Source organism: Marmota monax, unplaced genomic scaffold (assembly GCF_021218885.2).
Source record: "Marmota monax isolate L192 unplaced genomic scaffold, Marmota_monax_Labrador192_F-V1.1 WCK01_AAM20220418_F8-fsc00051, whole genome shotgun sequence".
NCBI lineage: Eukaryota > Metazoa > Chordata > Mammalia > Rodentia > Sciuridae > Marmota > Marmota monax.
In genome coordinates this window covers 5,837,520-5,856,282 of record NW_026695202.1, presented here as the reverse complement: position 1 = coordinate 5,856,282, position 18,763 = coordinate 5,837,520, and the positions used below count along the sequence as shown (strand labels likewise).

The following is an 18,763-nucleotide window of genomic DNA, read 5'->3' as shown; positions in this document are numbered from 1 at the left end:
AAAAACTGAGGCCATGCAGATATCAAGGCTTGATTTTAAAAGAGTTCCTTTTCCTCTTAAAACTTTCTGGTGAGAGGGCAACTATAGGACACTCTAGAGGTCAGTTTGGGGATGTTTCCCCTCACCACTCAATAAAATGGCAGCAAAAAGTACTGGACCTAGACAATTCACAGTGGATCATGATAGTGTCAAAGCATCAAATAAATGGGGTGAAACTGGGGCAGAGGAGGAGAGGGGAACCAGTGTGAACAATGTACGAAATTAACAGAAACTACAAGCTGCTTTTGCAGGCCTTACAGTCTAGTTGGGAGGCAAAGGTGGAAGAAAGCCACTTACCATCAGCCAAGCCCTATGCTGGTTACTTTTTTAGTATCATGTAATTTAATCTTCAAAACCATTCTATGAGGAATTGTGACCCCATTTTATACATGAGAAAATAGAGACTAAAAGGGATAGATCACACAAAGCTAGAAAATAGCACAGATAGAAACTAAATCCAAGTCTTCCTGACTCCAAAACTGTTGTTCTCAACCTGAGGCAGCGCTAGAAACTGAAATCACTTAGAGCTTTACTTATCTCAATTAGCAAGAGTTGTTGCCTTTAATAGCACCATCATAAATGGGTGCAGTGTGTGCCTATAATCCAGCTACTGGGGAGGCTGAAGGTAGGAGGACTTCAAGTCCAGCCTGTGCCACTCAGTGAGACCCTGTCTCAAAAAACAAAACCAATCAAACAAACAAGAATAAAAGCATGACCGTAGAAGATTTAATCACCAAAGAAGGCCAAATGGGGAAGCCCAGACCATCCATAGGGACACTGGTTGATTCATCTTTGTTGCATATTTCTGGCCTTGAAAGGTGTCCCTATAAGTGTTTGCGGGAATAAATGATAAAATGTCACGTTTCATTCTTTGGGATGCTCTTTTCTACCAAAAAAGTTACTTGATGTATATCCACAGATTCATTATGAGACATTACAAATGTTCAGGTGTGGTGCTTTTTCAAACAGGATTGTCTTTCTCAGCTGCAAGCATATATTTTCCTTTCACTGTTGGGGATGTAAACTCCAAAACGAAGTATTCTATAGAGCGACTGGATCTGACTCGGATTCAAGGTGTTTTCGACAGCTGCTCAAAAACACTTCCAAAATGAAGGATAACTAGATCATAGGAAACATTAACTGGATTTAGCTTAGCTTTCGCTTAGATGTAGCTTGGCTGAGATCAACTCATAAAGCAAACTCCAGAGGGCGGTCTAACAAGAAAAAAAAGCGATTGCTGCGAAGAGTTTCGAGCCTCGGCGCTCGCCGTCGCCGATCGTGCGGAGCTGATCGCGCCTGCGCGTTGAGCGCCAGAAGGCGCGCTCCGCGGAACCCGACAGCGCGGCAAGAGCCGGACGCCGAGCGTCTGCTACTGTTGTCGCAGCCATGAGTCGTACTTACAACGATGAGTTACAGTTCCTGGAAAAGATCAATAAAAACTGCTGGAGAATCAAGAAGGGCTTCGTGCCCAACATGCAGGTGAGACGGGGGAGCGGGACCCGGCGGCCGGGCCTTCCCTATCCCGGGCGGCGTCTCGGCGACCTCCTAGATCTCCCCGAGCCTCCAGACCCCTCCCCGGGGCCACTCCCCGAGCCCTCCCGACTCCTCCCCCGAGCCCTCCCGAACCCACCCGAGCCCGGGTCCGCCCCCGACCCTGCAGGCTGACCCCCTTCCCCTGCCCTCCTCGCTCCATCTCGGGCAGGAGAGGTCCCGCGACCACCGGGACCAGCGAAGCGGGGCGCTCACGGAGCGCTTTCGCGGGCGTCTGAAGATGCGTCTCGTACCTGGTGCTCAGAGACCTCCGCGGGCTTTCCGAGGCGCGGGGGGAGATGCCAGGACTGGAACTCCGCTCCTCTGACGCGTGCTGACCGCTCTGCGCTCCGCCAAGTCTTTAGCGCTCCCTGCTCCATGTTGGTTCTCCGTCAGTGACTCCCTTCCTCCCACCCGTCAGGAGTAGCAAGGCAGGGTTGGTTGGTCTTTGCTCTGCGCTTTGCAGGGGGCCCTGAGGATCAGCTCTCCGGACCCATCTAGTGAGATGCTCAGCCGGGGCCTGACGTCCAGTTTACTTCTTTCTGTGCCAAAATCATGATGGAGACCCGGGAGCCCACTTCTAGAGTGTGAAAGGCTGAGCTTGCTGTCTCTTAGTGTGCTCATGGCTTCCATTAACGTGAAGGACAAAGCACGTGAGGTTTTGGTACCTGTGGGTGACATTGCTTTGAAACCCTCTAAGGTGCTGTGCAAGTGCCCTAGGCTATGCAGTCCTGTGTCCTGGTAAAAAGTTCCTAGAACCTTTCCACTCTTTTAATCAGTGTCAAAGTTATCAAATGACCCCTATTCACACACAGCTTTAGCTACAAACTAAGGAGAAAAAAAGCCCACGGTGACAAAACAGTGCTGTTTTCCCTCTTGATGGGGGCAGGGTGTTCATTTGTTTATTTTAATTGGTGAATAAAAATAATACATATTATGGGGCACCATATGATGTTTTATTACACACATGTGTTGTATAATGTTCACAGTAAATTTATCTTGTCCCCTCAAACAAAACAGTTTTTGAGCATTGCAAATTACAGGTTGAATATCCCTTATCTGAAGTACTTGGGGCGGGAAAAGTTTCAGATTTTGGAGGGGGTTTTTTTTTGTTTTTGTTTTTTTTTTAAGAGAGAAAGAATTTTTTAAAAATATTTATTTATTTATTTTTTAGTTTTCGGTAGACACAACATCTTTATTTTATTTTTTATATGGTGCTGAGGATGGAACCCAGCACCCCGTGCATGCCAGGCTATCGGGTTACTGCTTGAGCCACATCCCCAGCCCCAGTTTTTTTAAATTTTGGCATATTTGCATAAACTTCTCTGGTTGAGCAGCCCTGACCCATACAATTCAAAATACTCCTAAATCTGAAACCCTTTGAACATCTTTTAGACTTTGTTAGGAGTTGGGTTTTTTTTCTTGCTTGAGCTAATGTGAAAGTTTTACAAAGAATAAAGCAAAATAAAATAAGTATTATATACTATGTATTATGTCCAGTGTGCCTATACTTCACGGACACATGCTTAGAAAGCATTTTTCCTTTCCTTTGGTACCAGGTTGAAGGAGTTTTCTATGTGAATGATGCTCTGGAGAAATTAATGTTTGAGGAATTAAGGAATGCCTGTCGAGGTGGTGGTAAGTACATTAGCATTTCATTTGTTGTATTACAAATATCTGCCTAAACCTGTGGCCTGAATAAATGATAATTGTCAGGAAATGATCAAGACTTATAGTGACGGACTGGGGTTATAGGTCAGTGGTAGAGCGCTTGCCTAGCATGGGTGAGGCACTGGATTCGCTCCTCAGCACCCATAAAAATAAATAAATAAATAAAAGTATCCTGTCCATCTACAACTTAAAAAAAAAAAGACATAATGAGACCAAAGTCCTGAATTGTGATCACATTGTTAGCCATTTTCACTTAAAGGATTTGGAGCTGGGTGGGCCTGCTTTGTGTCTCAGCTAACCCTTAAATAATAATATCAAAGCTACCACCATTAATCCTACACCATGTGCCATACATTTTAGGTTCTTTACATAGATTATTCATGTAAACATGTAATACAGTCTAGAAATATGAATGTGACTAATGCTGAAAATCAAACATATCTTTTTTTCTAAGACTGACTTTTTGCTTTCAGGTGTTGGTGGCTTCTTGCCAGCCATGAAACAGATTGGCAACGTGGCAGCCTTGCCTGGAATTGTTCATGTGAGTTAGATTTCAGAACTCCAATCAGTTATATTTCTTGTCTGAATTATGTTGAATGGATGAATGACCATTCCTAACTCAAAGTGGTGTCATCTAAACAGTAACCTTTGAGCATATAGTACTAACCATGAGATCTAAGAAATAATTGGGCCTGGCTAATATGTCTCAGTTTCTGGTTGCCTTTGGCTCGAATCTATAAGCATTTGATAACCTTTAAAGTAGTTTTTATGTTTTCTTATTTCTTTGTCATAGAAACATCATTACTCCTGCATTAGTCTACCATAACATTGTAGGTTTTGCCATGGCCCCATTTAAGAGAATACTTGGGGAAGGAATAGAAAGAAAAAGTTTTAAGGATTGGGACACTGAAATGATGGAGAGAGAACGTGATAGCTGTTCTGGACATGACTGAAAAAGAGGGCAGGGGCTGGGGTTGTGGCTCAGTGGTAGAATGCTTGCCGAGCACATGTGAGGCACTGAGTTTGATCCTCAGCACCACATAAATAAGTAAAATACAGGTAATTTGTCCATTTACAACTAAATAATATATTTTAAATAGTTTTAAAAACAAAGAGGGGCTGGTGTTCTGGCTCAGTGGTAGAGCGCTTGCCTCGCATGCATGAGGCACTGGGTTTGATCCTCAGCACCGCATAAAAATAAATAAAGATATTCTGTTCATCTACAACTGAAAAAGAAAAAAAGAGACGATGGCAATAACAGATGGAAGTGGGTAGTATGAGTGGGCCCCACCACAGTCAAATATTCAGATTTCACCTAAAGGTACATGTGGAAAACAGATCCATTTAACAGACATTTTTTTTAATATCTTTATTTTTTTTATTTATTTTTATGTGGTATTGAGGATTGATCCCAGTGCCTCATGCATGCAAGGAAAGTGCTCTATCACTGAGCCACAACTTCAGCCCCTTTGAGTCCTTCATGCCAGTTATTATACTGTGCTGTGAAGAGGTTGAAAAGGCACGGTTTGTGCATTGTCTGTGATATTCATAGATTACTTAAGTTCTAATGGCCATGTAATGAATATTTACCTCTTCTTAACTTGACACAACTGTGATTTGTCAATGTCATCCTTGAGCTCACCTTTAAAAGGTATTAAAATATTAAAGCTACGTATGGTTCTCCTGTACCTGTTAGTCTGAGGCTTTTCTGTCTTAGGTTTCCTTAGTTAATAATTAGACTTGTACGAGAAAGTTTTTTTGTTTTTTGTCTCACTGTATTTAGTTTTGTGATTAGGAGTTCTTATACCTAATTTTCACCAATAGAATTTTGTGAAAAAAATCTTGATCTTGGGAAAGCTCAGCCTGCAACCTGAGAAACAGTATCAGGCCCATCTGGCAACCAGAGTTCCAGGTTAAAATAGCTACATTTCACTGTCTGATTCTCTTCTAGCGATCTATTGGGCTTCCTGATGTCCATTCAGGCTATGGGTTTGCTATTGGGAATATGGCTGCCTTTGATATGAATGATCCTGAAGCGGTGGTATCCCCAGGTAAGTGTGTAGTTTCTCTCCATCGATCCTACTCTTTTAAAACAGAGAACTACTTTTTTTTTTTTAATCTCAGTCTTGTATTGTGTGTGTGTGTGTGTGTGTGTGTGTGTGTGTGTGTATGTATCTATCTATCTAAATGCACATGCATGTGTTCACACCTAGGATTCAATCCAGGGCTTTACATGTGCTAGGCAAATACTTTTGCACTTAGCTGTAGCCACAAACCTTTTTTAAAATTTCATTTTCAGACAGTATCTTGATAAGTTATCTAAGCTGACTTTCAAATTTGTGATCCTCCCACCTCAGGCCTGTGCCACCACACCCAGCCTATTATTACCTTTCCTCTTGTTTACTGAGAAAATTGGTTGTAAACATTCAGAGACTATTAAAACATCAAAAGTATACATTTTTAAAATTTTTTGGACACTCGCTAAAATGCCAAATGCTATTCAGACATTGGCTACCAAACAAAACCAAAATATTTCTCAGCTAATTTTATATTCTTGTAGACAAATGAGGTCTAACTGTCATTTACCACATAGCCTTGTTATGAAGACCGAGTTCATGGGGATGTAGCTCACTGAAAGAGAGCTTGCCCAACAAGCCCAACCAGGTTCAATCCCCATATACCACCAAAAAAAAAAAAAAAGATTGAGTTCATCCTTGTCAAATACTTAGGCAAGTGTTGAGCACACAGCAGGTACTTGGTAAGCATTTGTTCTCATCGTTTTATCTGTGGTCATTTGTAGTTTATACATTCAGGACTGCTGTAGCTACGGAGTATGTTCAGTAAAAACATTCTACACCAGAAGTAAAAGCCTTACTTTCAAAGGGTCTGAGTGAAAAATGAACACAGAGTCCTACCCCAGCAACTTAGCGATGTCTCAGAAATTTTTTAAAAATAAATTTTCTTTTTAATGAAAAGGACTGGGGACATAGCTCAGTGATAAAGCACTCGTGGGTTCAGTCCCTAGCACCAAAAAAAAGGAGAGGAGAGGCGAGCCAGGAACCAGCAAAACCAAAAGTTGGTTATTTCAAAAGACCAATAGAGCTGGGTCCAGGGGTACACACTTGTAATCCCAGCTACTCAGAAGGCTAACGCAGGAGGATCGCAAGTTCAAAGCCAGCCTCGGCAACTAAGCCAGGTCCTAAGCAACTTAGCAAGACCCAGTCTCAAAATAAAAAGGGCTGGGGATGTGGCTCAGTAGTTAAGCACCCCTGGGTTCAAACCCTGGTACAAAAAAAAAAAAAAAAACTAATAGAATCTATCAACCTCTGATGACTAATTAAGGGGAAAAGAGTGATGCTTTACTCATTTTTATCTTGATTTTACTTGTTACTGTTCATTGCTGTCTCCCAGGCCCACAGTATATATGTTACTTCACATTATTTCAATGTCATCACACTTCACCCCTCAGAGAACTAATACATTAAAATATGGTAATCTTAAAAAGAGTGGGTATCTCTTTAATGCTAGGTTAATGAAGAGAAACTGCAGGTACGCATGACTGTCTGATCACCTGGATTTACTTATATTTGACCAGCTTTTCTGTATTTTGTAGGTGGTGTCGGATTTGACATCAACTGTGGTGTGCGCTTGCTGAGAACCAATTTGGATGAGAGTGATGTCCAGCCTGTGAAAGAGCAACTCGCCCAAGCTATGTTTGACCACATTCCTGTTGGGGTGGGATCAAAAGGTGTGATCCCAATGAATGCCAAGTAAGAGCACACATTTCCCAGATATGGAATGGGAGAGAGAACAACCACATGACCTCCAGCTTCATTTACAGTGTAGGATACTCGAGATGGGGAGTGCTCAGTCACTTTCTGGAAGTAGAAGTGAACTGCTTTGTTAAGCTTGAGATCCAGCCCATTTGTTAGAGTGGATGCTAGTCAACTGACGTTTATTACAATAGTCTGTGATGTGGATATTTATAGTAGAGTAAGTTCCACTAACATTTTTGAGCAGTTCTTATATGTAAGGCACTATGCATTGTATTGTTTCTTGTAGACAATAACCCTCTTATTATCCCTGTTTTACAACAAGGAACCTGAGGTTAAGAAAGATAATAAGCTTAATAAGTGATGTAGGGATTCAAACCAAAGAGCCTTTGACTCTTCAGAGGCTATATTCTGAATCCCACTGCCTTTTGTCAGTGAACCCATTTATCCAGTTTTCTTGTTGAATGCCAGCACTGAATCTTCTCTTCAACTAAGTAGAGAATTAAGTGTAACTGCCTCTCAGGTGGCCATTAACTCTACCATACTGTTTCATAAATCCTGTAAAGCAGCTCACCTTAAACTTTGCAGAGAACTTCATTTTCAAAATAGTGTGTTTAACAAGGAGAGTCAAAGATGTTTCTTTGCCACCTTTGTTGTGTCTTTAAAATTCATGTGACTTTTTCATTCTTTTCAAAAATTTGTACACATTAATATAAAAATGTTTTTAGCTATTGCCTGTTTTGCAACTCCCTCCCACTAAAAACACATGGAGTAAGATGACAGTTCCATGTTTTCACATGGTCCCTGACAAGTAACCTCATTTTGAGAAGCTTCCAAGTAACACAGATTAATTTCAAGCATCTTTACAAATGTTTTAGATTAGAAGTTTTGTTGTAATGAATAATGTTAGTTGAGCATTGTGGTTCAAGCGTGAAATCCCAGCAAGTTGGGAGGCTGAGGCAGGTGAATCATAAGTTTAAGGCCAGCCTGGGCAACTTGGACCCTGTTTGAAAAATTAAAAAGAGGGCTGAGATTGTAGAGCACTTGCCTAGCGCATGTGAGGTGCTGAGTTCGATCCTCAGCACCACATAAAAATAAAAACAAATAAAAATAAAGATTAAAAAAAAAAGAAAGAAAGAAAGAAAGGGCTGGGACTCAGTGGTAGAGTGCTTGCTTAGCATGTGTGAGGCACTGAGTTTGATTTTCAGCACCATAAATAAATAAATAAAGATCCATTGACAACTAAAACTATTTTTAAAAAAGAGAAGGGGGCTGGGGTTGTAGCTCAGTGGTGGAGCACTTGCCTCGCACGCTTGAGGCCCTGGGTTCCATCCCCAGCACCACATAAAAATAAACAAATAAAAGTAAAGATATTGTGTCCATCTGCAACTAAAAAATATATATATATTAAAAAAAAAGAGAGAGAGAATTGGAGATGTGCCTCAATGATAGAACACCCTAAGATTTAAAAACAAGTTTGAAATAGACTGACAATCTGGGTTGGTAGGGAAAGGAACATTGAAAGCTGTAAATTGTTATTGAAGGCATGTATCTGGTAAAAGTATTGGTAGATGGTAATATCTGATTGAAATTAAGAGTTGCTAAGCATGAAATTCAGCGTGAGCCAGGTACATCGAAGATAGTATTTGCATCGTGTTCCTCTGCCCTTTGAGATGAGGTGTTTTTTAGAATTGATGTTGTTTGCTGTGAAATGAGTAACACTTTTTTATTACTCACCCAGAGACTTGGAGGAGGCCTTGGAGATGGGCGTGGACTGGTCCCTAAGGGAAGGCTATGCCTGGGCTGAAGACAAGGAGCACTGTGAGGAGTATGGAAGGATGCTGCAAGCTGACCCCAACAAGGTCTCTGCAAGGGCCAAGAAAAGAGGCCTTCCTCAGGTAACTTACTCTGCAGGGGTGACATGTTAATTTCTCATATTTTAGTTTAATTAAGGGATGAAATCTGTTATCTTTCAGTTAGCAAAAAAACAAACATATCCTCAGGGTTTTGGTTGTGGTTTTGGTTTTTCATATAACTTTTTTTTAAATATTCTTTTTAGTTATACATGATAGTGTAATGTATTTTGACATATAAATACATGGAGTATAACTGCCCATTCTTGTGGTTGTACGTGATGTGGAATTATACTGGTCATGTATTCATATGTGAACATAAGAAAGTTATGTCTGATTCATTCTTCTGTCTTTCCTATTCCCATCTTCCCACTTGCCATCATTCCTCCCTGTCCTATCCAGTGAATCTCCATCCCTTCCCACTCCCATTGTCAGTCAGCATCCACATATCGGAGAGAAACATTTTGGCTGTGTTTTTTGGGGGGATTGGCTTATTTCATTTAGCATTATAGGCTCCAGTTCCATCCATTTACTGGCAAATGCCATAATTTTATTCTTCCTTATGGCTGAGTAATATTCCATTGTGTATATGTACCACATTGTCTTCATGTATTCATCTGTTGCATTCACTAGCATTCTTCCCAGAATTTGAAACTTTCTCTTCATGTTTAAAATGTCCCATGAACCACTTAATGGCATGACTTTTTTTGATGAAGCTCTTTATGTTTGTATACTTCAAGCATCTAATAACACAACAGACTTCAGGAGCTTGGTCTATATTTTTTGTTGTTCTTGTGTGGAATATTGTTTTAAATGAAAGCATTTCTAAGGCTTAGAATTTTTTGTTACATAAAACACTATTTGTGTGGTTATTTGTTGTTCATTTGTTTTTACCTATTTGCTTTTTAAATTGATTTTTTAAAAAAACAAGAATAGAACCTCTTACCAGATATTTTACTTTTGCAGTTGGGGACCCTAGGAGCAGGCAACCACTATGCAGAAATCCAGGTTGTAGATGAGATTTTCAATGAGTATGCTGCTAAGAAAATGGGCATCGACCATAAGGGACAAGTGTGTGTAATGATCCACAGTGGAAGCAGAGGCTTGGGCCACCAAGTAGCCACAGGTATATAAAGTAGTTAATTTTTTACTTCATGCCAAAATGTACATTTTATAGGAAACTATGTAGAGGCTTAAGAAAACTTAAACCTGGAACTATACTTCATGGATTTTTATCCCGGCGCCCCTAATTTGTAACCTTGAACAAATTAAATAACTTCATTAGGACTTAACTTTCTCATCTGAGAAAAATGAACATATTTAATTATTTTGTATGATATTGTCACGAAAGGTTAATAAATAATATGTAAAGCACTTAAATCAGTGCCCCAAACATAGTAAGCACTCAATAAATGCTAGCCCTAGTTATTATGTTTAACTTAAGGGTTACTGTTGGCTCTCGTGCCAAAAAGAGCAAAAAAGATTTAAATTGCAAAGTTGATAAAGAATGCATTCATTCATGTAGTAGATCCCTACTCTGCAAGATTAGGTATTATGGTAGATTTGGTTATGAAATAGGCAGATACTTTATCCCAGATTTTCTCATGAAAGAAAGATCATGTTCATTTAAAATAAAAGTAGGGGGTAAAATGTAGTAATTGATAAAATATTATAAGAGACACAAATACAGTGAGTTTAGGAAAAAGATTTCAGAGATGTCTTCAAGGGCACAGTATTTGAGCGGGGCTTTGCAATTTGAACAGTCACACCTAGGGCCCTCGTGACAAGAAGACAGCATGAACAAAAGCAGGAAGCCAGAACATGGGTCACTTTGGATGACTTGCAGAGTGTGAAAGGATTAATAAATGTATGAAAAGGTAATTGGACACATGGAAATTACAGCATTAAATTTCATGTTATAGTTCAACTTTGTATTTACATTTTATCCTGTGAGAATTTAATTGGGCCAGCTTGAACCTTTATTTTCTCTATCAGCTGTACGAAACCTTAACTAGTATTTCAGAACTTTCTGCTGAGCAGTTCTCTGTATTTTATCATGGATTTGATTTGCATACATAGCTAGCAATTCGTCTCCAGCTCTTTTATATATATATATTTTTTTTTTTTTTTAATTGTTGTTATAGATGGACACAATACCTTTTTTTTTTTTTTTTAATGTCGTGCTGAGGCTCAAACCCAGGGCCTCACACATGCTAGGCAAGTGCTCTACCACTGAGCCACAACCCCAGCCCCTCTTTTTTATATTAAAGCACTAAATTTGTTTTTAAAAACCATGATGGCAATAAAATGTATTTTACTCCTTCTCATTCATTCATGTATTAGGAAAGGAATAACTAAGGCTATAATGTTACTGATTATGTGCACATATCATTCTCATTACAAGTTCTAGTACACACACATGTAGTCTTTGTGTCCCACACAGCTTGTATCACTGAAGTCTGAAAGAGGAGATTGTTGGCAAATGTATCTTGATTAAGGGAATAGATGAGTCAGAAGCACATTATAGAAAAAGTTTTACTGTTTTTTTTTTAATAGAATGGGTTTGAATGTAGCCTACCTTCTGCAGTAAATCTGAATGATTTACTTCAGGAAACCTAACTGGTTTGGGCCTTCTTTCCTCTCTCATTCCAGATGCACTGGTAGCTATGGAAAAGGCCATGAAGAGAGACAAGATCATAGTCAATGACCGTCAGTTGGCTTGTGCTCGAATTGCTTCTGCAGAGGGTCAAGACTACCTAAAGGGAATGGCAGCAGCTGGGAACTATGCCTGGGTCAACCGCTCGTCTATGACCTTCTTAACGCGTCAGGTACAGTAAAATAGGTCTCTTCTGAATTTTTCATGATAAAGTATAGTGTAGTCAGATCAAAGCCTATAGGGTTTGGTTTGGAAATGTTATGTCCTATTCAAAATACTGGAGAAGCATCTAAGAATTTGGTGTGTTCTTAAACTAAATCAGAATCCGGCAGTCCTGGAGAATGAAAGAGGAGGGCTGGGGCTGTAGCTCAGTGGTAGCGCGCTCGCCTCACATGTGGAGGGTACTGGGTTCTATCCTCAGCACCACTGAAAATAAAGTTACCATTTCCACCTACAACTAAAAAAAGTATTTAAAAAAAAAGAAAAAAGAGAAGCCAAAATTATTGATAGGATTTTCCTTGAGTCTCAGAACATAAGTACCATTCACTGAGATTGAGAAGGCTGGGAAGAAGCATTTCTAAAGGATGGTATCAAGAGGAACCAGGCAGCTTTTTTAATCATATATGGAATTTATGGAGTGTGGTCTAAAGCAGTTTTTTTGTCCTTTTCATGAAATTAATACTACTACCATTTTTGGACTCTTTAATCCCTCACTCCCTTCAGGAACAGACTGGCTGAAGTCAGTAAGATAAGTTCTGAAGTGCTAGTTCTGACTACTTTTTTAACTTAAGCTTTTTTCCTAAGGCTTTTGCCAAGGTCTTCAACACAACCCCTGACGACTTGGACCTGCATGTTATCTATGATGTTTCTCACAATATTGCCAAAGTAGAGCAGCATGTGGTGGATGGAAAGGAACGGACACTGTTGGTGCACAGGAAGGGATCCACCCGTGCTTTCCCTCCTCACCACCCCCTCATTGCTGTTGATTACCAAGTATGTACCCCTGCATTTGTGTTTTTTAAGCAATAGGTCATAATTTGACTAATTCTGAATATGGATGAAGGAAAGCAGCAGTTGTGAGAAAGTAATCTGTTCCCCATGAGAACAGGGATCCCCTGTCTTTGAAGCAGTGACCCCTGCCCCCATCATATGTGGTTGCAGTGTGCTGTCTAAAAAGTGCTGCACTAAGTGTATTCTACTCCACTAAGATGATCAAAGCCTTCATATTTTTAGAAGAAGGATAAAGATTAAACTCAGTCTGTTTCATTTCCTCTTACTTTTTTGGTGTCTGCCTGTGGTAGAGTTGGAAAGACCTTTAGCCTGTTCTCTCATTTTGCATATGAGGAAACAAAAGCCAAAAGAGGGCAGATACTTGCTTAGCATGGTTCTAGTAACAACTTGTCTCTACACTTTTGGATTTTGCTTTGCTCTAACATTTAGTCTGGCTTCTGTGTCTTTTCTGGTCCTCACATTTTCACTCCCTTCCTCTTCCATTGTCTCCCTGTTGTCAAAGAATCAGAGTAGTCTTAATATAGTTGTAAGAGCAGTGTGTTCAGAGGCCCAAGTTTCTCCCACAATTCTACAATGCAAGAGGAACTTAAATTTAACATTTTTTATTTGTGTGATCCTCAGCTCACTGGACAGCCAGTACTTATTGGTGGCACCATGGGAACTTGTAGTTATGTTCTTACTGGCACTGAACAGGGCATGACTGAGACCTTTGGAACAACCTGTCATGGAGCGGTAAGGAAAAGAAAATTTCCTTAAAAATGTACTTTTTGGGTTAGTTGTTATTTTGCATTTTGACAGATAAATGCACCTCATTGACCATTAGTAAATTTAAGATTTGGGCTTATTGTGGCTTCTATTTAGAAATTATTTCTCACAGTATATACTACTTAGTGAACTGACTGAAATCACCTAGTATCTCATCCTTAGGCAGGTCATGGTAGGGACAGGAACTGTTCTGCAAATCCAGAAAAATCCATACTGGGACAATAAGCTTACATTAGTTGAGTTTATCGTAATGGTTTATAAGTGACATAACTGTAACCAATGCAAATTCACATCACAGCTTATCTCAGCGATTCCCTAGACCTGCTCTTTTGCCTAATTTAGTTCTTCCTTTTGTGGTCCCATTCAAGATTCAGGGCACATGTTCTGTTTTCACCACATTGCCTTTTATCTACAAAGCCAGGGATCAGTGAACTTTTTCCATTAAGAACCATACTAGTAAATATTTTTATGCTTTTTATATCATGTGTTCTCTGTACCAGCTGTTCAGCTTCCATTTAGCACAAGAGCAGCCAAAAGTACTATTTAAATAGACATTTCCAACAAAACTTTACTTACAAAAATAAGTGCTGGGTTAAACTGCAGTTTGCCAACCCATCTTCTGAATGACTGTGCTTAGTCAGTGTTGGAATGGGAAATAGAAACTGTATACTGTACTTTCTGATAGGACAGACTGTCACATGTATATTTTAACCCTGCTCTTTTCTCTGATTATTTCTCATTTCCAACTGCCTCCCACTCCTAGTTTAACCAAGTGGTTCTCAACTAGGCAGAACTTCCTACCAGCCCCTGGGGACTTTGGCACTTTCTGGGGGCATTATTGATTCTCATGAATAGAAGGAGGCAGAGTGCTACCAGCATTTAGTGGTAGAAGCCAGGAATGTTGCTAAATATCCTACAATGCACAGGACGCCCCACACCAGAGCTACCTGGTTCAAAATGTCAGTAGTGCTGAGGTGGAAAAACTTTCAGATCACAACAAAGAGTTTTTTATGTTGATAGACACTTTTTACAGTTAATTCACATATTAAATAGAAGTACTAATTGACAATAGTTAGAAATATGCAAAACTGGTCTGGGTTTGTAGCTCAGTTGGTAGAGGGTTTGCCTTGCATGTGTGAGGCACTGGGTTAGATCCTCAGCACCACATAAAAACAAATAAAATAAAGGTATTGTGTCTGTCTACATCTAAAACATATTTTTTTTAAAAAAAGAGTGAGAGAGATACACAAAGCTGAATTTTTAAATACACAGTGTTTTATAAAAGTAGATAAAAATTTATTTTCCAAAAGGATATGATGAGGTTTTTAACACATAATATGGTTGATAGAGTTAAAAGAAATATTGTTTTTTAAACTCTTTTTAGTCTTAAAAATAAAGGGGAAAGCATATAATCATAAGGTTTTAAATAATTGCTTAGATCAAACATAAAATCAGCTCAGAATTTATAAACTGAAGTTAATTTTGTCCCCATTCCTTTTCATTCTAGGGCCGTGCATTGTCCCGAGCAAAATCTCGGCGTAATTTAGATTTCCAGGATGTTTTAGACAAATTGGCAGATATGGGAATTGCAATCCGTGTTGCCTCACCCAAACTGGTTATGGAAGAGGTGAGTGAAATTTTGATAAATATGTAGCATCAAACCATTTCTGATGACTTCAGTTTGCTTTCTCTTCCTTGGTTCATCTCATTTCAGTATTGTCTTCTCTTTTGTTTGGATTGGAGATCAGTTTCAAGCCAAGTCCATTAAAAGTGATGTTAGCTGTCTACATGGTAAACTTAAAAATAGTTTGAGCTGACCTATTGTAACTTGGTTTTTGTAAGTTCTATACTTAAGTTTCAGTTTAAAAGCAAGTTTTGGGAAAATGTTTAGAGAAACAGTTTTGTTTTATTCATGAGTAGGAAAGCTTTTGTTTAAATTATTTTTGTGTGTCTGTATGCATACATACATACTTGTTAGAAGTAACATGACTTCTTTCTTAAAAATTTAAGAGAAAATTACAGTCATTCAGAAATAGCCCTAACACAGCTATCACCTCTTCTTTTAGAATATTGATTGCCATATTTTTTCCTAAATCCTTTGCCCCCCTTTTTGGTAGTCCTGGGGATTAAACCCAAGGCCTCACCTACCACTGAGCTGCACCCCTACTCCTTTTTATTTTGTTTGGAGACAAAGTCTTGCTAAATTGACCAGGCTAGTTTTAAATTTGTTATTCTCTTGCCCCAAATTCCTGAGTAGCTGGGATTACAGGGGTAGCCTACCATTCCTGACTCCTAAATAGTGATTTAAAGCTAGTTACAATTGCAGTTTACGAATTCTGTAGTCCCTTTTTATATTTAGCACATTATAAAATTGAATCACTTTTTAGTCATTTCTGAATATTCTGCCAGCTGAGTACCTTGATTTCTGTACATATAAGTATCTTCTAGGTTTTTACTACTGTAGGTTATAATGATGTTCTTTCATGAAACTTTTCTTGGTCTTAAAATAATTAGAATGAAGTCTCAAAAGTAGAATTACTGAGTCAGAGTAAGACAAAGCCTTCTTTATAATACTTAATTTCTCCCTGTTCTTAAGAATAATACATGTTTAGTTAAAAATATATATATATATGAAAGCAGGTGACACACACCTTTACTCTCAGTGGCTCCAGAGGCTGAGACAAGACTACCACAAGTTGGAGACCAGCCAGGTAGGGCAACCTAGCCAGACCCTATCTCAAAATAAAAGGGCTGCAGTTGTAGCTTATCGATAGAGCACTTGCCTAGCATGTACAAGACCTGGATTCAAATCCCCAGCACTGCCAAAAAAAAGAGAAATACAGAGAAAACAAAAACACCTAGACTTCAACCAACAAGAAATAATTTGCCACTGTTGGTTTTTTTGGTTGGGTATTTTTGTTTGTTTGTTTTCTTGAATAGCATGAATAGCATCCTTACTAGAGATCTAGGTGCTTAGGGATAATACAGTGAACAGAACTGACATGTTCCTTTCTTGTGAACTTACCATGTATTATGCTTTAAAGACCATATAAGTGCTATACAGTAAAAATGGAGCAGAGGAGGTGTATGTTTCAATAAGAACAAGGTGAGAAAGGAAAGAGGGATTTTGCACTTGAGTACACCAGAGGGAATTCCAGAGGCCATAGTGGGAAAGTTGTAGGAACTGAAAAGGAATGAGAGATGCACCAGAACACTTTGTACAGAGCCCTGTGGGGGTTGGTCCGGGAGGCCTAGCCTGGTTGTATTGACATAAATAGAGACAAAGCAGGGATGTGAGGAGATGAATTCTGATGGTGGCAAGAGGATATGGGTAGGGAGGAAGGGTGGGGGCCTTGCTAAAAATTCACAGAAGTAAATTGTGAGTGCATACACACACATCTACATAAACATTTTGGGGTAGTTATAATTTTGCACATGTTTATATATGAATTTATTAACTTTCTCTCGCTATAAAGAAAAAGTTATTAGTACATGTTCATTTAAGAAATTTGGATAACTACAGAAATCCATAAAGAAAATTCAGATTACCAATGATTCTACTATTCAAAGATAATGTGTTTGGGAATATATGTTTGATTTAATTGCATTTACTGCCTTTTTTTTTTTGGTAGTTGTAGATGATTCTTCTTTTATGTGATGTTGAGGATTGAACCAGTGCCTCACATATGCTAGGCAAGCGTTCTGCCACTGAGCTATAGCCCCAGCCCTGCTTTTCTTAATTATACAAGCAATTTGCAATCTTTGGAGAAGTTTTTAATAAAGAACAAAAACAGTGTTTATCTCACTTTCCCAACAATGACCTTACTCAGTTTTTTAATCTTTGTTTATTTGATAGATTAAAAAAAAAAATCCTACCCTCAGCTTTGTTTTAATGTACATTTGTTTAGTACATGAAACTGAAAACCTTTACATTTCTTTATAATACTTAATTTTTATATTTCATGGTTGAATTATTATAAAAACATTAAGTGGAATGGAGTACTTTTAAAGGTCCCCTTTTCAGTACACTTACAATGTTTGATTCTTCCCCTGCAGGCTCCTGAGTCCTATAAGAACGTTACAGATGTGGTAAATACCTGCCATGATGCTGGAATCAGCAAGAAGGCCATTAAACTGAGACCCATTGCTGTTATCAAAGGGTAGAACCTTGATGGGAGCCTCTGGACGCCACTGACCCTCAGTGAAGTGGCTGTGGACTGCAACACTCTTCAGACGTCAGACTTGAGACTTGGCAAGTTCAAAGTGTGCTGCTGAAACTGTCCATACCAAAATGGCTGCTGACCCCAGAGCCAGTGTTGTGAAATAACTTTCCAGAGGGGGGACCATCTGGAAAGGTTGAAAGTGCTTCCTCCTCAGTAGTCCCATAGACTTTTAGGAAAATCTTTTAGGGGGAGGTATCAAGAAACTCCCTTTAATCATCAGAATGAACTAACTCCTTCACACCAGATTCTGTTTACATCCTAATAGGTGTAATGTAGAACATTCTATTAAATATAATTTTGGAATGTTCTCTTTTTTCCCCTCACTTTGTTCATTCATTGACTCATCTACCAACCACCCCTGCACTAAACAAAATCTAAATATCCCTCTTACCTGCAGAACACCCGGGGCTTGTAGTTAGGACACTGGATGATTAAATAATGAAACATGTTGAGGAGGGCATGTGTGGAAGTGTAGGAATAGAGCCCAAAAGAGAAAATAATTTTTAAAAGCCTTACAATTGCATACTAAAGACAGAGTTGCCTGCAGCATCGTACCTGTTATCTGACTTAAATTAGGTCCAACCTGGCAAACTTTTTTTTCTTTTAAGTAATGCAATTGCATAGCAGCAGCAAAAAAATAAAACTGAAAACCTTTACATTTCTTTATAATACTTAATTTTTACATTTCATGGTTGAATTATTATAAAAGCATTAAGTGGCCAGCTGCAACATTCACAGTTGCTCTTTGTTGATGGTCTTATGTCACCTAATTGGATTTTACATTATGTATGGTGATGTCTCAAAGATGTTAAAGGACCATCATTATAGGTTACTAAGACCTTGCTTGAGTCCAAACATAAAATAGAAAAATCTAATAAAGTTGCAATATGTTGTTTACATTTTGTGTGTAATATTTTATACCTTAGAAAAATTAGCATTTATACTAATTATAATATTAGTATTATAATTAGTGTTGCTATCTTCTGGTTTTCTCCCATCCTAAAAATGTTCTTTCCAGAACTTACCCCTCAGCTTATACTGAAAAACCCCCATGGATATCTTCTAGATCCTGCTGTTGGGAGGGGAAAACAGACTTCCTCTTAACGGTAGAGTTTGAAAGTTATCAATAAATAATTAAGTCTCTGTGATAATTATGGGTGACTCATGCCTTTAGGCTGGACCAGCAACTGTTGTGGCTTGAGGATGCAAATCCACAGTGAAGCTGGAGGACCCTGAAAGATG

At 38.9% G+C, this 18,763-nt stretch overlaps 1 protein-coding gene across 1 annotated transcript; it reads left to right on the top strand.

Moving 5' to 3' along the window:
- The first annotated feature begins 1,362 nt into the window (after positions 1-1,362).
- Positions 1,363-18,418, top strand: Rtcb (RNA 2',3'-cyclic phosphate and 5'-OH ligase). The gene is made up of 12 exons (XM_046429716.2): positions 1,363-1,518; positions 3,129-3,207; positions 3,714-3,781; positions 5,192-5,291; positions 6,854-7,010; positions 8,755-8,911; positions 9,833-9,992; positions 11,519-11,694; positions 12,327-12,515; positions 13,155-13,265; positions 14,806-14,925; positions 17,355-18,418. Exons 1-12 carry the CDS (start codon positions 1,426-1,428, stop codon positions 17,460-17,462), a joined length of 1,518 nt encoding a protein of 505 aa, XP_046285672.1. The 5' UTR covers positions 1,363-1,425; the 3' UTR covers positions 17,463-18,418.
- Positions 18,419-18,763: the final 345 nt, after the last annotated feature.

Excerpts from the sequence above, each read along its gene's own strand:
- Rtcb (XM_046429716.2), top strand. The coding sequence starts at position 1,426 with ATGAGTCGTACTTACAACGATGAGTTACAGTTCCTGGAAAAGATCAAT. Across the intron at positions 12,516-13,154 it reads TCATTGCTGTTGATTACCAA|CTCACTGGACAGCCAGTACT; the intron begins GTATGTACCCCT and ends TGTGATCCTCAG. Across the intron at positions 14,926-17,354 it reads CCAAACTGGTTATGGAAGAG|GCTCCTGAGTCCTATAAGAA; the intron begins GTGAGTGAAATT and ends CTTCCCCTGCAG.